General features: G+C 45.7%; 1 protein-coding gene across 1 annotated transcript; it reads right to left on the bottom strand.

Annotated features, from left to right (window-relative positions):
- Positions 1–237: 237 nt before the first annotated feature.
- CXCL17 (C-X-C motif chemokine ligand 17) lies at positions 238–14,611 on the bottom strand. Its single transcript, XM_001105835.5, has 4 exons — positions 14,303–14,611; positions 3,222–3,302; positions 2,445–2,546; positions 238–672 (listed from the first exon to the last, which is right to left on the bottom strand). The coding sequence occupies exons 1-4, from the start codon at positions 14,379–14,381 to the stop codon at positions 575–577; spliced, it is 360 nt and encodes a 119-aa protein (XP_001105835.1). The 5' UTR covers positions 14,382–14,611; the 3' UTR covers positions 238–574.
- Between the last annotated feature and the right edge of the window lie 5,370 nt (positions 14,612–19,981).

The following is a 19,981-nucleotide window of genomic DNA, read 5'->3' on the forward strand; positions in this document are numbered from 1 at the left end:
GGTTCATTGGTATACTTTTTTTTTTTTTTTTTTTTTTTGTCCTACCTAGCTCTTACCTCAGAAAGATTTGTTGAATGAGTGAAAGATGAACAAGTAGGCCAATGGAGACAGAGTGAGGGTCTTGGTGGGGAGAATTATGTGTAGAATCTGCATTCAGTCTGCAGTGAATAGAGTAAAATGGGTCATTTGGATGTGAATTGGCAGACCCCATTTGAAAGAAACAATTTTGATCTGTTACATTTAAAAATATTTATTGACTTCTGTTTGCTACTTTCCTGATTGTATTTAGGTTAAATGACACCAGCTAGGAAGCTACAGTTTCCTGGAATCTTTCAGATAATTAAGCCTAAGCCTGGGTAAGGGGAGGGCACAGGATAAGACTGACAAGAGAAGAAGGTACTAGAGAGAGCAACAACCAAAATGATCTTGAGAAACATGCTTTTTGAGAGTACTGGAATGATTTAGGGGTGGGTACAGTGGAAGAGTGAGGTGGGAGAAGAAGAGTGTCTGGTAGATGTGCTCACTGTCTTCTTGACTGAGAATATTTAATAGGAAGAGTGGGAGCTCAGAGCTCCTACAAAGGCAGAACAAAGCTTCTTAGCTGACATTGTTTGAGAAATTGCTGGCAGGCTCTGGAATGCTTGTTTGGCTTTCTGTGGTGCTTTTGGTGTCCTAGGGTGCAAATAAAGGGGAGAGGCTAGTGTTAAAAACATTTTTAACATTTCTTTCTTTTTATTTTTTATTTTGGAGACGGAGTCTTGCTCTATCGCCCAGGCTGGATGGAGTGCAGTGGCACGATCTCTGCTCATTGCAACCTCTGCCTCCCAGGTTCAAGTGATTCTCCTGCCTCAGCCTCCCGAGTAGCTGGGATTACAGGTGCCTGCCACCATGGCTGGCTAATTTTTGTATTTTTAATAGAGACAGGAATTTACCATGTTGGCCAGGCTGGTCTGGAACTCCTGACCTCAGGTGATCCACCCTCCTCGGCCCCCCAAAATGCTAGGATTACAGGCGTGAGCCACCGTGCCTGGCCTTAACATTTAATTTTTTTTTTGTGATGGAGTCTCGCTCAGTCACCCAGGCTGGAATGCAGTGGTTTGATCTTGGCTCACTGTAACCACTGTCTCCTAGATTCAAGCGATTCTCCTGTCTCAGCCTTCCGAGTAACTGGAATTATAGGCACCCACCATCATGCCTGGCTCATTTTTCTATTTTAGTAGAGACGGGGTTTCACCATGTTGGCCACACTGGTCTTGAACTCCTGACCTCAGGTGATCCGCCCACTTTGGCCTCCCAAAATATTAGGATTACAGGCGTGAGCCACTGTGCCCAGGCAACATCTAATTTTTATGAGAGTTTTAAAGATTATAAAAATAAGACTCATCCAGTGGAAAAACATTTTTAAATCCCCACCCTAGCCTCTACAACACATTTTCCAGGGCTAGCCACTGTTAATAGTTTGCTACATATTTTTCCATACCTTCTGGTATATAAATACAATGGTTTATTTTAAAAACAAAAATGAGATTATACTATACGTATTGCCTTAGTCTGACCTTTAAGAAATCTGGCCGGGCATGGTGGCTTGCGCCTGTAATCCTAGCACTTCGGGAGGTCGAAGTGGGCAGATAGCTTGAGCCTAGGAGTTCAAAACCAGGCTAGAGTGCACTGGCGTGATCTCAGCTCCCTGCAACCTCCGCCTCCCGGATTCAAGCAATTCTCATGCTTCATACTCCCGAGCAGCTGGGATTACAGGCGTGCACCACTATGCCCAGGTAATTTTTATATTTTTAGTAGAGACAGGGTTTCACCATGTTGGCCAGGCTGGTCTTGAACTCCTGGCCTCAAGCAATCCACCTGCCTCGGCCTTCCAAAGTGCTGGGGTTACAGGCGTGAGCCACTGTGACTGGCTGCCAATATACTTTTTAATATGACACTTAAAAACTGGTAGACTAAACTGGGTATGATGGTGTGTACCTCTAACCCCAGATCCTTGGGAGGCTGAGGTGGGAGGATCACTTGAGCCCAGGAGTTTGAGACCAACCTGAGCAACAGAGCAAGACCCCCACTCAAAAAACAGAACAAAACAACAAACACAAAACTGCTAGACTAGGGAGGAGTCAAATTCTGTTTGATACTGACACTGGTGTAATCTTCAGAGATTAATTACCAGGTCTCCAACAGCCCCATCTACCCCCACTTTGGTAAAAGTGAGGTTTTAAAATCTAAGAATTTGGTTAAACCTTTCCAGTATCAGGAGAATTGTATCCTGCTTTTCCTGCTCTTCCTATTTCCTGACAAGTTGACATTGAGTAGAAAGGGCTGAGTTGTGTGCTTATCCTGGTCTTAATTTCACCTCTTTTTTCTATTCTCAACCGTGCTTCATCCCTAGTGATTCCACGGAGTGACTGTGGTATAAGGAAAATCATCCTCTGAAAACTTACTTGTTTTCTTCACATTGCCCTTGAAATGATCACAGGGACACTGCTTCTTTGGCAGCCCAGAAACTGTCATGACTTTTCTTCTCGGGGCTCTCAGGAACCAATCTGAAACAACAGCACTGCTGCTTAGATGGGAGAGTTAATACATACGATAGGAGGGAGTAGGACGAAGCTTTAATCGCCATCTTCTGTGCCTTGAATTTCTACTGCAATGGGGTAGGAAAAGGGGTCAACACAGAACAGTGTCCATCCGGCTATTTGAATGCTTGTATTTCTGAGTTGTTTTTCCTGACCTGTTTGGGCAAGGGTTTGGTGGCAGGTTTGGAGGGTGCATCAGAATATCATTACTCCAAAGAATGAGGAGTAAGGCTTGGGTGTCTGCTTTCCAGTGGCTGCTTTCCCTTGGGGAAGCCATTTTGTCTCTCTGCTTTCAGTCTTACCTATAAGTAAAATAAGGCTGAGAATAGGATTCAGGAAGCTTTTGGAAGGCCAGGAAAAAATAAAAAGCCTTTTGGGCGGTAGCCCTGCGTTCTTTAGGAAAAGGATAAGGGGCAGGGGGCAGCCTGACATTGGCTGGCTTTCCCCCTAGACCTTGGAGAAGTCCAGTTTTTGCCTGAGAGTCAGGAAGAAAGCGGGCACGGGTGCTGCATGTGGCAGGTTGTGGAGAGGGGAATGGGTGAGGTCAGCTGAGATAACATCTGCATTGGTCTCAGAGGGGCCCAAGGGAGAGAGCTGGGGTCATGGTGATGCCATCGCTGTTGTTGATGCTGAGTTACTGACCTTTGCACTCACATTCTTGGCCGCCTTCCTGGAGCCACTTCCTAGAAGCCTGGCCTTGGTCCCTATGGCCTCTGGCGACCCCTGTCGGAAGGAAACAGGTCACATCCAGACACTGGAAAGGGAACAGAAATGATCCTCCCAGCATTGTGCTACCTAGGTCAGCACAGTTCCATTTTTCCATTTTTACTTCAAGAATCTAGGTTACTTTAAGAGACGAATATTTTATTTTTATTTATATTTTTGAGATGGGGTCTTGGTACGTTACCTAGGCTGGTCTTGAACTCTTGGGCTCCAGTGATCCTCCTGCCTTGGCCTCCCAAAGTGCTAGGATTATAGGCATGAGCTACTGTGCCCAGCTGAGGGGTATTTTAATCAATGAGGAATTGAGGTTTAAAATCCGGCCTATACGTAACCATATTAAAAAATTTCATGATTAAACAACATCTGGCCTAGGGAAAAGCGTAGCTGAAGGTAGGTGGAGAAAGAATGGCTTCTAGATGGAAGAGAGGATAAAAGGTAGGGCTTTGTCAAAGCCTCCCGACCTCTCCCCATACCTCACACTAAAATCCTCATGACTTAAAAGAGTGAGAGCAAGGAGGAGATTATTCCATAAACCAAGATTTTCCCTTGACCTCCAAGTTGCTGGGTTTGTTTGTTTGTGTTTGTTTGTTTTTTGAGACAGGATCTCACTCTGTCATCCAGACTGGAGTGTAGTGGTGCAGTCACGGCTGCAGCCTCGACCTCCTGGATTTGGTTGGTCCTCCCATCTCAACCTCCTCGGTAACTGAGGCTTCAGGCATGCACCACCACTCCTGGCTAGTTTTTGTATTTTTTGTAAAGATAGGGTTTCGCTACGTTGCGCAGGTTGGTCTGGAGCTCCTGGGTGTAAGCGATCTGCCCGTCTTGGCCTCCCAAAGTGCTGTGATTATAGGCATGAGCCATCACACCCACCCCAAGTAGCTGTATTTGAATCCAGAGTCCCAGTTCAGCTATCAAATGATGGTATTTACCTTTGTTCCTCTGGAACAAATACATTCTTCTTTTGGCCTCTATCCGAGCCTGTTTTTATCTTCTGATTCTATCTTATCTCCATTTTTTGATACTTAAAATATTCCTATGACAGGCCGGGCTCGGTGGCTCACGCCTGGAATCCCAGCGCTTTGGGAGGCCGAGGCAGGTGGAACATGAGGTCAGGAGATCAAGACCATCCTGGCTAACACGGTGAAACCCCCTCTCTACTAAAAATACAAAAAATTAGCCAGGTGTGGTGGCGGGCGCCTGTAGACCCAGCTGCTCAGGAGGCTGAGGCAGGAGAATCTCTTGAACCCAGGAGGCAGAAGTTGCAGTGAGCTAAGATTGCACCACTGTACTCCAGCCTGGGTGACAAAGCAAGAGTCCATCTCAAAAAAAAAAAAAAAAAAAAAAAAAAAATTCCTATGACAATCAAGGATGATGGTTTATAGACTTGAGATTCTCAAGTAAGAACTTGGCTCAGATGACACCTCCTTTATGGTGGTTTCTGATACTTCCTGTCAGAATGAATTATGCCTTCATGCGGTTCCTATTGTATTTGAATGCAGTTCTGTTATTGCACTGTAATGTTGTTGTTTGAAATCTTTTATGCACTGAATTGTGTCTCCTGAAATTCACATATGGTTGAATCCATAACCCCCAGTACCTCAGAATGCCTGTATTTGGAGATAGGGCCTTAAAAAAGGTGATTAAATCGGGCTGTTATGGTGGGCCCTACTCCAGTCTGGCTGGTGTCCTTATAATAAAAGGAGATTTGGGCCGGGCGCGGTGGCTCACGCCTGTCATCTCAGCACTTTGGGAGGCTGAGGCGGGTGGATCACAAGGTCAGGAGTTCAAGACCAGCCTGGCCAACATAGTGAAACCCTGTCTTTACTAAAAATACAAAAATTAGCTGGGCATGGTGGCATGCGTCTGTAGTCCCAGCTACTCGGGAGGCTGAGGCAGGAGAATTGCTTGAACCCGGGAAGTGGAGGTTGTAGTGAACTGAGATTGCATCAACGGACTGCAGCTTGGGCCACAAGGTAAGACTTCGTCTCAAAAAAAAAAAAAAAAAAAGGCCCTTATGAATGGGACATAGGCCAGGTGTGGTGGCTCTCACCTGTAATCCCAGTGCTTTGGGAGGCTGAGGCAAGGGGATTGCTTGAGGGCAGTAGTTCAAGACAGCCTAGGTAATATAGCGAGGCCTTGTCTCTACAAAAAAAAAAATATATATATATATATATATATTTTTTTTTTTTTTTTAAAAGTAAGGTATCCTAGGCTGGGCATGGTGGCTCATCCCTGTAATCCCAGCACTTTGGGAGGCTGAGGCTGGCGGATCATTTGAGGTCCGGAGTGCAAGACCAGCTTAGCCAACATGGTGAAACCCTGTCTCTACTGAAAATACAAAAATTAGCTGGGTGTGATGGCGCATGCCACCTGTAATCCCAGCTACTGGGGAGGCTGAGGCAGGAGAATTGCTTGAACCCGGGAGGCAGAGGTTGCAGTGAGTCAAGATCATGCCATTGCACTCCAGCCTGGGCAACAGAGTGAGACTCCGTCGCAAAAAAAAAAAAAAAGTAGGAGGGATCCTATAGAGCTCTTTCATTCTCTTTCCACCTCTTGAAGATAAGAGGAGAAGTCCGCTGTCTGCAGCCTGGAAGAGGACCCTTGCCAGAACTCAGCTGTGCTGGCACCCTGATTTCATAGATCCAGCCTGCAGAACTGTGAGGAATAAATTTCTCTTATTTATGCCACCCAGTCTGTGGTATTGTGTTAATGCAGTCCTAGCAAACTAACATAAAATCTTTCTCCTTCACTAGACTCTGAACCATTGGCTCAATAGTCATTCAGCTACGTGGTTCCTGACACATGGTAGGCATTTGGTAAATGTTTGTTCAATACGTGGATGGATATGTTGTTTGGAGGGGACCCTTAGAGATCATATGGCTCAATTCAGGCCTCCTACTTCCCAGACTTCTGCCACACAGATGGAGGGGGTTGCGTCATTTCCCCAAGGGCTGCTTTTCCAGTGTTCTCATGTGCTGTTTTGAGTGTTATCAAAGTACTTTAACCTGGCATAGCCCCTGCCATGTAAACTTTTCTAACATTTTTACTCTTGCCTGACCTCTACTCCTAGTTCCAGAGAAAAACCACAGAATTTTAGGCCCTGAAGGAAATCCCAGAGATTATTTAATCGAATTCCTTAATTCTGAAGTTTTTTTTTCAGTCTAAATGTAATTTAACCTTTGGAGAAAATTTTGAAAGTACAAACAGAGAAATTACTATTCTTACAAACTGTTGGTATTTTGGCATATTTGTTACCTGCATATGCTTTTTTTTTTTTTTTTTTTTTTTTGAGACGGAGTCTCGCTCTGTCGCCCAGGCTGGAGTGCAGTGGCGCGATCTCGGCTCACTGCAAGCTCCGCCTCCCGGGTTCACGCCATTCTCCTGCCTCAGCCTCCCGAGTAGCTGGGACTACAGGCGCCCACAACCGCACCCGGCTAATTTTTTGTATTTTTAGTAGAGACCGGGTTTCACCGTGGTCTCGATCTCCTGACCTTGTGATCCGCCCGCCTCGGCCTCCCAAAGTGCTGGGATTACAGGCGTGAGCCACCGCGCCCGGCCTGCATATGCTTTTTATACAATGTAGTGATAACCATAGAATGTAAACACATTCTCTTTTTCCATTCATAGGCATGTTGCTGTGTTATCTTTATAACACATTTTTAATGAATGCATAATACTCTCAATAATTATGTGTTCCAAATTATTTAACTGCTTTCCCATTGCTGAATATTTAGAAAGTTTTATTTTTTAGAAGTTGGTAAATTTCTTTGTTCTTATAACTGTTTTCCAAATTTTAGATTATTTTCTTGGGAGAGAGTTCCCAAAGTGGAATTACTGGGTCAAAAGTTAAGAATTGCTTTCAAAAGAGCTGTATTAATGTTTAAATTTTATTTTTTAATTATTTTATTTTATTTTATTATTTTATTTTATTTTATTTTTTTTTGAGACAGAGTCGCGCTCTGTGGCCCAGGCTGGAGTGCAGTGGCCGGGTCTCAGCTCACTGCAAGCTCCGCCTCCGGGGTTCGCGCCGTTCTCCTGCCTCAGCCTCCCGAGTAGCTGGGACTACAGGCGCCCGCCACTTCGCCCGGCTAGTTTTTTATATTTTTTAGTAGAGATGGGGTTTCACCATGTTAGCCAGGATGGTCTCGATCTCCTGACTTCGTGATCCGCCCACCTCGGCCTCCCAAAGTGCTGGGATTACAGGCGTTAGCCACTGCGCCCAGCCAAGGGCTGTACTAATTTCATTAAATCACTATCTCCTTTTTTTTTTTTTAAGATGAGGAAACAGTCCCAGAGAGAGCAAATGAAATGCCCAAGTTCATAAAGGTAATGGGGACATATCTAGGGCTGAAACCCAGGTCCAGGATTTTATTTTATTTTTAGTGACCAGGGTCTTGCTATGTTGCCCGTGCTAGTGCAATAGCTGTTCACAGACATGATCACAGCACAGTGTGGCCTCAAACTCCTGGGCTCAAGTGATCCTCCTTCGTCAGCCTCCCAAGCACTACCACACCCAGCTACAGGTACAAGATTCTTAGTCTATTGTTTTATTCTGCACTGCTATATGACCCTAGTTTCACAGAGGAAACTGAAAATGAAGCTGCATGGTGCTATAGTATTATGTCTCCCAAACTTCAGACATTTTTAGACCATCTTTATGATTTTTTTCTATAGCTTAAACTACCCTTAGTATTATTTACTTCATGCTTTTTCTTTTTTCTTTCTTTCTCTTTCTTCCTTCCTCCCTCCCCTCCCCTTCCCTCCCTCCCTTCCTCCCCTCCCCTCCCCTCCCCTCCCTCCCTTCCTCCCTCCCCTCCCCTCCCCTCCCTCCCTTCCTCCCTCCCCTCCCTCCCTTCCTCCCTCCCCTCCCCTCCCTCCCTTCCTCCCTCCCTCCCTCCCTCCCTCCCTTCCTTCCTTCCTTCCATTCCTCCCTTCCTTCCTTCCTTCCTTCCTTCTTTTTTTGACAAGAGTCTCACTCTGTCGCCCAAGCTGGAGTACAGTGTTGCGATCTCGGCTCCCTGCAACCTCTGCCTCGCGGGTTCAAGCAATTCTCCTTCCTCAGCCTCCCAAGTAGCTGGGATTATAGGCACCCACCACCCATGCCTGACTAATTTTTGTATTTTTAGTAGAAGCGGGTTTTACCATGTTAGTCAGGCTGGTCCTGAACTCTTAACATCAAGTGATTACGGGCATGAGCCACTATGCCTGGCCACTTTATACTTTTTCTTTTTTCTTTCTTTTTTTTGAGGTGGAGTCTCACTCTGTCGCCCAGGCTGGAGTGCAGTGGCGGGATCTCAGCTCACTGCAAGCTCCGCCTCCTGGGTTCATGCCATTCTCCTGCCTCAGCCTCCCGAGTAGCTGGGACTACAGGCGCCGTAGTTTTTTGTATTTTTTAGTAGAGACGGGGTTTCACTGTGTTAGCCAGGATGGTCTCGATCTCCTGACCTTGTGATCCGCCTGTCTCGGCCTCCCAAAGTGCTGGGATTACAGGCTTGAGCCACCGTGCCCAGCCTTATACTTTTTCTCTAAATAAATTTATTTTGCAAAACATCCTCATCCTATGCAATATTATCTGTGAAATTACAGGTTTGATGTATGCTTAGTTTTTTTCCTAACATGCATTAAAATAAACACAGAAGTATTAAAGTAAAAAGAAGCTTATTTACATTGCACCTAAAATCAGTTTTGGGAACCACTGATACAGTGGCATAAACGTGCACTTTATATCCAGATAGGCCTGGGGTCAGCTATTGGCTCTATCACTTAACTATGTCAACTTGGACAAGTCACTTGGCTTCTGTGATCCTCGATTCCCTGATTTGTAAAAGGAGGATGGTAAAATCCTCCTCACAGAGTTGTTGGGAATAAGTGAGCTGCTGTGGGAGCTCAGTGCCCAGGCGGGTGTTGAGTACATGATGGTTATCATTGTGGTTATTGCTGTGGAATTTTGGTTATTTTCCAAAGAGAGTGTCTATGCTGGAATATTGGGCTTGTGGCTTTCTGCTGATGTCGATGTGTAAATAAGTTACTTCCACTTGTTAGGATTTATGGTGCATCTGTCACTATTTTCATTTCCCAGATCCACTATATACTTGCTTTGGGATTTTGGACAAAGTTGTGTAACTTTTCTATGCCTCATTTTCCTAATTTGTAAGATGTGGTTAATAATAGTACAGTAGACCTTCCTTATCCACAGGACTCCCAAGATACTTGAAGTCTCAGATAGTACCAAACCCTATATATGTATATATTTTCTACACATATACACTTATGATAAAATTTAATTTATGAATTAGGCACAGTAAGAGATTAACAATAACTAATAGAATAGAACAATTTAAAAAATATACTGTAATAGGCTGGGGAGGGGGCTCACGCCTGTAATCCCAGAACTTCTGGACGCCAAGGCAGGCAGATCACGAGGTCAGGAGATCGAGACCATCCTGGCTAACACGGTGAAACCAAGTCTCTACTAAAAATACAAAATAGTAGCCGGTTGTGGTGGCGCATGCCTTTAGTCCCAGCTACTTGGGAGGCTGAGGCGGGAGAATGGCGTGAACCCAGCAGGCAGAGCTTGTAGTGAGCCGAGATCACACCACTGCACTACAGCCTGGGTGACAGAGTGAGACTCTGTCTCAAAAAAAAAAAAAAAAAAAAAAATATATATATATATATATATATATATACTGTAATAAAAATGATGTGAATGTGGCCTTTCTCTCTCTGTTTCTCAAGATAACATAACAATATTTTGGGGCCACAGTTGGCGGGTAACTGAAACTGCGATTAAGTGGGGACTGCTGTACATGAGTGTGCGTGTGTGTTATTTCCCAGCTCTGACCACTAGAGGGCCTAGAAGCACCAGCACCTGCTAGCAATGGGCCTATCAGTCAGTGCCCATGGTCTGTAAATATCATTCTCCCATGAAAGGAACTAGGGCTTCCAGGAAAAATAGCTGATCCAGGGCTGGGACAGAAAAACACAAGAGGAGCCCGAAGCTTCTTGTGGTGTCAGAAACGAAGGAACTGCTCAAAAAATGATGGAGACATGTCTAAAGGTCATAGAAGCCAACTGGAAGGAGTTCCCAGTGGCCAATTTTGGGACAATATGAGCAACATAATAAATAATGATAGTAATGGATTCCAACCTATAAATACTCATGAGTCCATGCTGATATAAATAAATAACTGAACAAATAAATAAGGAAGAAAAGGCTGGGCATGGTGACTCACGCCTGGAATCCCAGCACTTTGGGAGGTGGAAGTGGGGGAATCACTTGAGGCCAGGAATTAGACACCAGCCTGGCTAACATGACAAAACCCTGTCTCTACTAATACAAAAATTAGCCGGGTGTGGTGGTGTGTGCCTGTAGTCTCAGCTACTCAGGAGGCTGAGGTGGGAGGATCGCTTGAGCCCAGAAGGTGGAGGTTGCAGTGAGCCAAGATCACACCACTGCATTCCAGCCTAGGCAACAGAGTGAGACTCTATCTCAAAAACAAACAAACAAACAAAAAACAAAAAACAAAAAACAAAAAAAAAGAAAGAAAGAAAAAGAAATAACTCTTTCTTATGGCAGAATTCCGATTAGATAAATGTAGAAGGAACAATAGAAGTAGAAAATCACTATTTGTCCAATACCACAGTAATAATTCTTTGTAGGAAACAATCATCCATAGATTCTAAAAATTAATGTTAAAAGTATGATGATGCTGTTAACTGGTGAACAACAAGAAAAAAAAGTATGATGAGAAGAAACAGGCTGTTTACATATTTCCAAAGTGTTTCTCTGCAAGATACTTATTAATTACAATGAGACGAATAGTAACCTTACAGTAGAGAAACCTGGCAGACACCACCTGAACCAAGTGCTTAAAGTGAACCCCATCAGTAATGAGAGATACCGACATCCTGGGGCTCTTGCTGGGATGTCCAGAGAAGGATACATCACTTCTGAAGTATTCTTGCCTAAAATGCGTAGCCGGAAATATCAGACAAACCCATATTCAGGGAGCATTCTACAAAACAACTGGCTAGTACTCTTCAAAAGTGTCAAGGTCCTGAAAGAGAGGGAAAGACTGAGAAACTATCCCAGGTTGGAGGAGACTTAGGAGATCTGACATTTTATTCAGTGGGATCCCGAATTGGAGTCTGGAGCAGAAAAAGGACATGAGTGGGACGATTAGCAAGATTTGAACATTTGTAGATTAGTTAATATTATGGTATCAATGCTAATCTCCTGGTTTTAATAATTGTATTATGGTTACATAAGATATTGTTTGAAAACAATTGGATGAAGGCTATACTGGAACTCTATTTTTATAATATTTTTCAAAGTCTGAAAAATGAAAAGTAAGAAAAAGTAAGAAATGCATTAGATTTGTGAGGACAAATGAGATAAGTGTGAAGTGCTTAGAACAATGCTTGTGATATAGGAGTTCTTAATGTGTCTGATATAAGTAATTTTATAATTAAATAATATTACAATTAATGAATCTGTTATTATAAGTAATTTATTTCCTAATGACCTCATATATTCTCACTTATTTTTATTTCCCTTAACCCTGTGAAAAGCATATTGAGCATGTATGTGATTAAGAGATAAAATAAGATTAGACTTTATTCTGAGATTTATTTTGGGGATGGAGGAGCTATTATTTCCTTTAGCCACTAAGTAGCTCAGACTCAGGCCTACATTGCAAAACTTCACTTGGCTGGGAAACAAGGCTTGAGCCCGGCTGCCACCCCCGCGACGTGGTTTGTGATGGTGCCTCCTGGTGGCGCAGGGAGCTTTCCCCAGTTCCTCACCCTTGTCCTTTAGGAGCGACTTAGAAATTTTACTCAGTCCGTTATTAAACCCTTTCTAGGTCACACTGCGGATCATTTAATCTTCACAAGTGTGTGTGACAAGTGGTATTTTCTTCATTTTAAGATGATAAAACTGAAACTCAAAAAAGTGAGGCGACTTGTCTAGGGTTGCCAAGTGTGTGGCAGAGTCAAGATCTAGGTCCCCCTGACTCCCAGGCTGAGTGTAAAGGTCTAGGTGAGTCTAAAAGTGTGGCCATGCAGAGAACTATTGGTGTAGAGCAGTGGTTGTTGACCAAGGGTGGATCCCCCTCCGGGGACATTTGGCGATGTCTGGAGATATTTTTGGCTTCCATAATGGGTTTGGATGAGGGAGAGGGGAGGCTGCTATTGGCGTGTAGTGGAGAGACGCCACGCGGATGCTGCTGAACATCTCACAGTGCACAGAACAGCCCCCACTGCAAGGAACTGTTTAGCCCCAATGTCAGTAGAGCTGCTATGAAGCCCTGGTTTGATTTAGAAACCTGAGGATGCATTCTTGAGGTTATCTAATGTTCGCTGAGTACTGAGCTGAATAGCGTGAGGGATATGGAAACAGTGCACCAGTCCGTGCCACCAAGTAGTTTGCAGCCGACGCAGGGCGTAGAGGCAGGAAAGGCACATGAGGCCCGTCAATATAAGGCAGCAGATGATGAGTGCAAGAAGAGAGTGTCCAGCAGGGCTAAGCTGGCTCTCAGGAGGGAGACCACATGTCTGCCTGTGAGAGGAACTGAAGGAAGCTGTGGAAGGTGGTTTTGAGTTGGGTGTCTGAGCAAAGTTGAGCTGATGGGAAAACACAATACATGTTCAGCGAAGAGCAAACAGGTTAGTTTGGGTGGAGAATAGTATTTTTTAGTGAGTAGAGGGAGGTACACTGGAAAAACAGGTTGGGACTAGAGCTTTGAGTTCAGGCAGAGGACTGTAGCATGGGTGTCTGTCATAGTGATGGAAAAGTCTTCCCTTTTGGAATAGTGGTCTAGGCCCTAGGGCTATGGGGCTTAGCAGCTTCCAGAGCACTCTCTCTACAAAGGAAGAGATGTTGGAAATTGGAGTGGAGAAGGGAGAATGCCTCCTGATTTTAGGACCAAGTTGGTGCTGAGTATGCAGCAAAGCCATTTCACCTCAAAGTGGCCTTTGGGGAGATGGTGCTCACAAGCAGAAATATACATGGGGGTCAGGTCTGTTCTTCGTGGTTGCTCTGTGAAGGGCTGGGCCACTTTATAGTGAAAGCTGGAGCAGATTTGCAACCCCTAAGCTAAGGTCTGCTTCCCAAAATGTGAGCTGTTACAGCAGGGCTTGCTACGAATAAAGCTTCAAATATGGACACTACCTGGTGACAGGCTTTTTCTAGTTTATTTCATTACCAGTAAATAGCATTAAGACATGTTGGTGGCATTCCGGTGCACTGTAAAGAATATAAGCAAGGACTTCCTGATCTTCTATAAAGGTACCATTGCCTTCAACACCCTCCCACCACCATCATTAAGTTTAGCCATGATAATTATGTTACTCTTTTGGAAAAGGGTTGGGGGAGAAGACATGGGAGCAAATCTTTGTTGAGCTAGTATATATATACATACATACATACATACCTGTGTGTGTGAGGAGGATCAGCTACAATTACAGATATTTTCTTTTTTTTTTCTTTTTTATTTTTGAGACGGAGTCTCGCTCTGTAACTCAGGCTGGAGTACAGTGGTACCATCTTGGCTCACTGCAGCCTTTACCTCCCGGGTTCCAGCAATTCTCCAGGCTCAGCCTCCTGAGTAGCTGGGACTACAGGTGCGTGCTACCACGCCTGGCTAATTTTTTGTATTTTTCGTAGAGATGGAGTTTCACCGTGTTAGCCAGGATAGTCTCAATTTCCTGACCTTGTGATCTGCCCGCCTTAGCCTCCCAAAGTGCTGGGATTACAGGCATGAACCACTGCGCTCGGCCAGTTGCAGATATTTTCACATACAATATCTCATTTAACTCTGTCAACATCGTTTGGGTGTAAGTACAGTTTTCTGTTTTTTGTAAAGGAGGAAACTGGCATTGAGAAAGGCTCACTCACCCCAATACCCCACAGCTAAGAGAAGCTGCATTTTGATGTGTCTGTGGCCTGTTTTGCCACATTTCCTCCCCTCATTTTCCCCTTCATAGACAGTCTTGTTTACCTGGATTCAGGCTGCTAGAGACCATGGACATCAGCATCAATGGCAGCAACAGGAGGAAGGAAGAGATTAGAACTTTCATTGCAACGGTTGGTGCAGCTGTTAAGTTGCTTGAAGAGTATAATGGAAGGTTCCCTGTTGGAGGCTGCTGATCTCTGGGGATGACTCAGGTCAGGGTACTCAGCCTGGCGGTCTATGCTTTAGTCCCAGGCCAGCGTTCCCATTTGAGGGCGAGAACAGGTGAGGTGACGCTGTTTTGCTCTTAGGTAACAGATTAGACCATGTGCTTTATGGGAATCTGGGAGGTGAAACTGGTCAAACAAAAGAAATGCAGCATTCTTAAGAACATAAGAAGGTGACTGATAACTTGGCAGCCGTGCCAGTTCTCTCCTGTACTCTTTCCCGCCTCCTCACACCCCAGTGCCTCATGATTTCTTCCTCAAACCTTTTTTTCTTGCTTGGATTTCCTTATACCTTTCAGTGACCCTCTCTATCTGAATATTTGACAGGAAAGTGGCTGCTAAGTGTTGGTAGGCGAGACTTTGACAAGGTCTCTTTCCCCTCCTGCTCCCATCCTTTTTTTTTTTTTTTTTTTTTTTTTTTGAGACGGAGTCTTGCTCTGTAGCCCAGGCTGGAGTGCAGTGGCCGGATCTCAGCTCACTGCAAGCTCCGCCTCCCGGGTTCACGCCATTCTCCGGCCTCAGCCTCCCGAGTAGCTGGGACTACAGGCGCTGCCACCTCGCCCGGCTATTTTTTGTATTTCTTAGTAGAGACGGGGTTTCACCGTGTTAGCCAGGATGGTCTCGATCTCCTGACCTCGTGATCCGCCCATCTCGGCCTCCCAAAGTGCTGGGATTACAGGCTTGAGCCACCGCGCCCGGCCGCTCCCATCCTTTTAAAAATATCAGCAATAGTAGTGTTGTTGCCTGGGAAGTTGCTCTGTCCTCTCTCTGTTCACAATTCCCTTCAATTCTGTAGCCACATAAGGTAGCAGCAGAGCAGGATCTGGGACAAGAGGCAGCTCCCCTGCCCAGAACACCGCCCCGGAGCAGTGGGTGACACCAGGCCTCCTTGTGTGTCCATCAGGAAGGTGGCCATGGCTTAGCTGTTCTGGTCTAAAGGAGAGGGAACTGGGTTGGGGGAAGAGACCTCCAGAGCTGCAGGTCCCAGAGGGTTTGAGAAACAGGAGCCACAGAAGGGAAGGAACCCTGAAGTGTGTTTGCCCAGCTGCTGGGGCGCCTGGCTCCAGCACTTCTTTGGAAATGGCCCCAGGTCAAAGAAGAAAGGTAATAATACTCGAAGTAAACATTAGGGGCATAGAATATCAGCACTCACGAAACTTGACATTTATTTGAGACTTTAGGAAATGTGCGCAAAGGGAGAGGAGAGGCTGGGCTTGAATGCTGGGTGATATTCATGGGGGCTGAAGGGAAGGCAAACAAGGGAGCCCTCCCTGGAAGCCTCCAGGCAGGAGTGAGAACAGGGGGTGTGACTTTGTTTCCCTGAGAGGAGGAAAGAGGAAAGGCATGAGTCAAAGCCCTTTGCTTTTGTTTGACCATTCTTTTTTCTCCACGTTTTCAAATTATCTCGGCCTGTTGACTTGTCACAGAGTTGATTGTGGACTTTGCTACTGCAGTGTTTATAAAGCACTGCAGGGGCCAGGGACTGCTAGGACTGAGCCTGTGTCCAAGTTGAAGGCTCAGGCTGGGCCTAAGCTTGTTCTGATGCAAATCACGGATGTGGCTTCTTTGGGAAAATATAAAAATGGTCTCTGCCTTCAGGAGGCTCAAGTCTAACCAGGGACATGACATCCATTTCATAAAGCCCAGAGATATGAGTGCAGTCATCTCTCCAAGTGGCAAGAGTGCAGGGGGACTGAGAGGGACTTGGTCGGGTGGAACTTGAGCTGGAGATGGGGGAGGATTTGGGTTGGTGGAGGGCAGAGAGGAGGGTCGTGCAGAGCAGGGGCGTGTTGTAGGAGAGGTGCCCCCTGGAGCAAAAAAAAAAAAAAGTGTGTGAAAATGCAGCCCATTAGCAGAAAGCAAATGTTACTGAAAAACCATCCCATGTACAAATGGAGCCTGGTGCGGCCACTTTACTTGTGCTGCTGAGTTCTGCATCAGTCCACACCGAGGCCACTGCAGGGGCCAAGAGCTCCTCCTCAGACCTTCCTCTGGGTGTCTCAGTCTCTTTACTCACTGTTCTCCCCCAGGTCCTGCTCCCTGTCAGTTCACTCCATCTGGTTTCCCCTCCATGCACTTGGGGTGGGTGTTGCATCCTGTGTCCCATTGGAGGGGGCTTTGGGTCCATTAGGTCTATTAATATAAAACACCCCCAAGACAAATGGACTTTTTTCTTGTTAACATGACAACTTTTTTTTTTTTTTTTGAGACGGAGTCTCGCTCTGTCGCCCAGGCTGGAGTGCAGTGGCCGGATCTCAGCTCACTGCAAGCTCCGCCTCCCGGGTTTTACGCCATTCTCCTGCCTCAGCCTCCCGAGTAACTGGGACTACACGCGCCCGCCACCTCGCCCGGCTAGTTTTTTGTATTTTTTAGTAGAGATGGGGTTTCACCATGTTAGCCAGGATGGTCTCGATCTCCTGACCTCGTGATCCACCCGTCTCGGCCTCCCAAAGTGCTAGGATTACAGGCTCGAGCCACCGCGCCCGGCCGACAACTTCTTATAACACATCTCAAGAACATTATTTGTATCAAGAGTCTCTCTGATGTACAGAGGCCCTCCCTTCCCCAGGAAGGAGGTAAGGGGAAGTTGGGAGAAAACACCGTCCTGTGTGGGTTACTTATTTCCCTGTTGTACAGTGTACTTGGTAGACGTTCAGAAATATTTGTTGACTTTGACCATGATCCACATGGCTCGCATATAGTCATTTATTCACACATATATTCAGTGAGGCTTTGAGTGCCTAGTGTGTGCCTGGTATTTGCCAGACGGTGGATGCCGAGATCAGGTGTGCTGCTGCCTCTGAGGAGCTCTCACTATACAGCTGCACCTAGGGTGACCGAATCCACCTGCCCCACTTTACAGACGTGGAAATTAAAGTTCAGGGAAATTATAGGATTAGTTCAACAACACAGTCACTAACCTCAAAGTTAAGGGAGTAAATCAAGTTTCCTGACTTGCTGGATTTTCTGTTAGTGTACAGCCACCTGGCTGCTGCAGGTGCAGATGTGGTGAGCTCCAATAGGAGAGAGGACGTTCAGAGTGAAGTGGGAGTCCTGAGCACCCTGGATTAGCCAGGAGGACATGCCGGGTTGAGCTGTGACCACACAAAGGACCATCAAGGAAATTTGCATTCTCTTTTTCACTTTGAGCTTGAAATGAAGAAAACTGATCCCAGGAAACCAAGAGTGGAAGATTACTCACAGGGGATTAGTGAGATGAGTCAAAAAGCCTGTGTTGGATGGGTGCCTGTAATCCCAGCACTTTGGGAGGCTGAGGTGGGAGGATGGCTTGGGCCCAGGAGTTTGAGACCAGTGTGGGCAACATGGTGAGACCCTGTCTCTATAAAAAGTTTTGTTTTGTTTTTTTTAAAAAGAAAACCCTTTTCTGATGTCTGTCACGGTGTTTCTCACTGAATGGTAATGGTCTGACTTTGAGTGGGTTCTGTCCATAGCCTGGAGCTCTGTGAGGCAGGACCAGGTGTGATTTCACCTTTGTCTCTCCAGTGACAGTACACAGCAGGCTCCGATAAATATTTCTTACAAAATAAAACTGAATAAAAAGTAGACACCTGCACACATGTGGGATGATTGAGCAGCAGCAGAAGCAGGGAAAGTCAGCGTCCCCAGATCAACTGATGTGGCGTTCAGCTTCTAGATAGGCGTGAGGTGCCAGGATGGGGATGGGGGTCCTGTGGCTTTACTGCTCTGGGGACCACCCTGAGGATTCGGAGTGTCAGCTGTGGTTGCTGCACTTCACTTACCTGTGGGAAAGTGAGCAGAGGGTGTGGGGCTTCAGGTGAACCCACATGGGAAATGGCTGAGGGAAGACGGGGTAGGTGGCACATAGAGGTTGTTTTTTATTTTTTTATTTTTATTTTTGAGAAGAAGTTTCATTCTTGTTGCCCAGGCTGGAGTGCAATGGCACAATTTTGGCTCACTGCAACCTCCGCTTCCTGGGTCCAAGCGATTCTCCTGCTTCAGCCTCCCGAGAAGCTGGGATTACAGGCATGCACCACCATGCCTGGCTATTTGTTTTTTTTTGTGTGTGTGTGTTTTTAGTGGAGACAGGGTTTCTCCATGTTGGTCAGGCTGGTCTCAAACTCCCGACCTCAGGTGATCCACCCACCTTGGCCTCCCAAAGTGCTGGGATTACAGGTGTGAGCCACCGTGCCCGGCTGAGGTTGTTTACCAATATTTGAAGGTCGGTTGTGTGAAAAAGTGTTAGACTTGGCCGGGCGTGGTGGCTCATGCCTGTAGTCTCAACACTTTGGGAGGCAGAGGCAGGCAGACCACCTGAGGTCAGGAGTTTGAGACCAGCCTGGCCAACATGGCGAAACCATGTCTCTACTAAAAATACAAAAATTAGCTGGGTGCAGTAGCAGGCACCTGTAATCCCAGCTGCTCGGGAGGCTGAGGCAGGAAAATTGCTTGAACCCAGGACGGGGAGGTTGCATTGAGCCGAGATCGCGCCACCGCACTCCATCCTGGGTGATAGAGCCAGACTCTGTCTCAAAAAAAAAAAAAAAAAAAAGGAAAAGAAAAAATGTTAGTGTCATGCGTGTCCACGTGAAGAGACCACCAAGCAGGCTTTGTGTGAACAATAAAGCTTTTAATCACCTGGGTGCAGGTGGGCTGAGTCCAAAAAGAGAGTCAGTGAAGGGAGTTAGGGATGGGGCGGTTTTATAGGACTGGGATAAGCAGTGGAAAGTTAGAGTTTAAGGGGGTTTTTCTCTTGCAGGCAGGGGCAGGGGTCACAAGGTGCATGGTGGGGAGATCATAAGACTCATTGTCCAGAAGAAGAATGTCACGAGGTTGATCGATCAATCAGCTGGGACAGGGCAGGAATAAGACATAATAGAATGTGGTAAGGTTGGTCAATCGGTTAAGACAGGAGCTGGCTGTTTTCCTTCTTTTGTACTTTTCGGTTGCCTCAGGCCATCTGGATGTATACATGCAGGCTTGGGCTCAGAGGCCTTACATTCCTGTCTTCTTATATTAATAAGAAAAATAAAATAGTGTTGAAGTGTTGGGGCAGCGAAAACAATTTTTTTTGGGTGATATGGAGAGATAATGGGTGATGTTTCTCAGGGCTGCTTCGAGTGGGATTAGGGGCTGCGTGGACACCTTAAAGAAAATTTTATAATGGGTTACATGGAATAGAAGTTTAGGCCGTGGGGAGATCTTGGGCAGAGGATGGTACTGTGGGGTTGTTAAAAGTAGCATATGGAATGATCGGTGATGGTCTGAATGCGGTTTTGTATGAATTGAGAAACCAAACGGAAGACACAAGGCCCGAATAAGAGAAGGAGAAAAACAGGTACCAGAGGACTAAGAATTGGGAGAACCCAGGATGTCCAATTAGAGAATGCCCAAGGGGGTTCAGCGTAATTACTTGCTTGGTTGGTGAGTTTTTGAGCTCTATCCTTGAGTTTTTTTTATGTTGTCATATACCAGGCCAGATTGATTTAGGTAAAAGCAACACTCTTCATTTAAAAATATA

The sequence above is a fragment of the Macaca mulatta genome, chromosome 19 (genome assembly GCF_049350105.2).
Source record: "Macaca mulatta isolate MMU2019108-1 chromosome 19, T2T-MMU8v2.0, whole genome shotgun sequence".
Lineage (NCBI taxonomy): Eukaryota > Metazoa > Chordata > Mammalia > Primates > Cercopithecidae > Macaca > Macaca mulatta.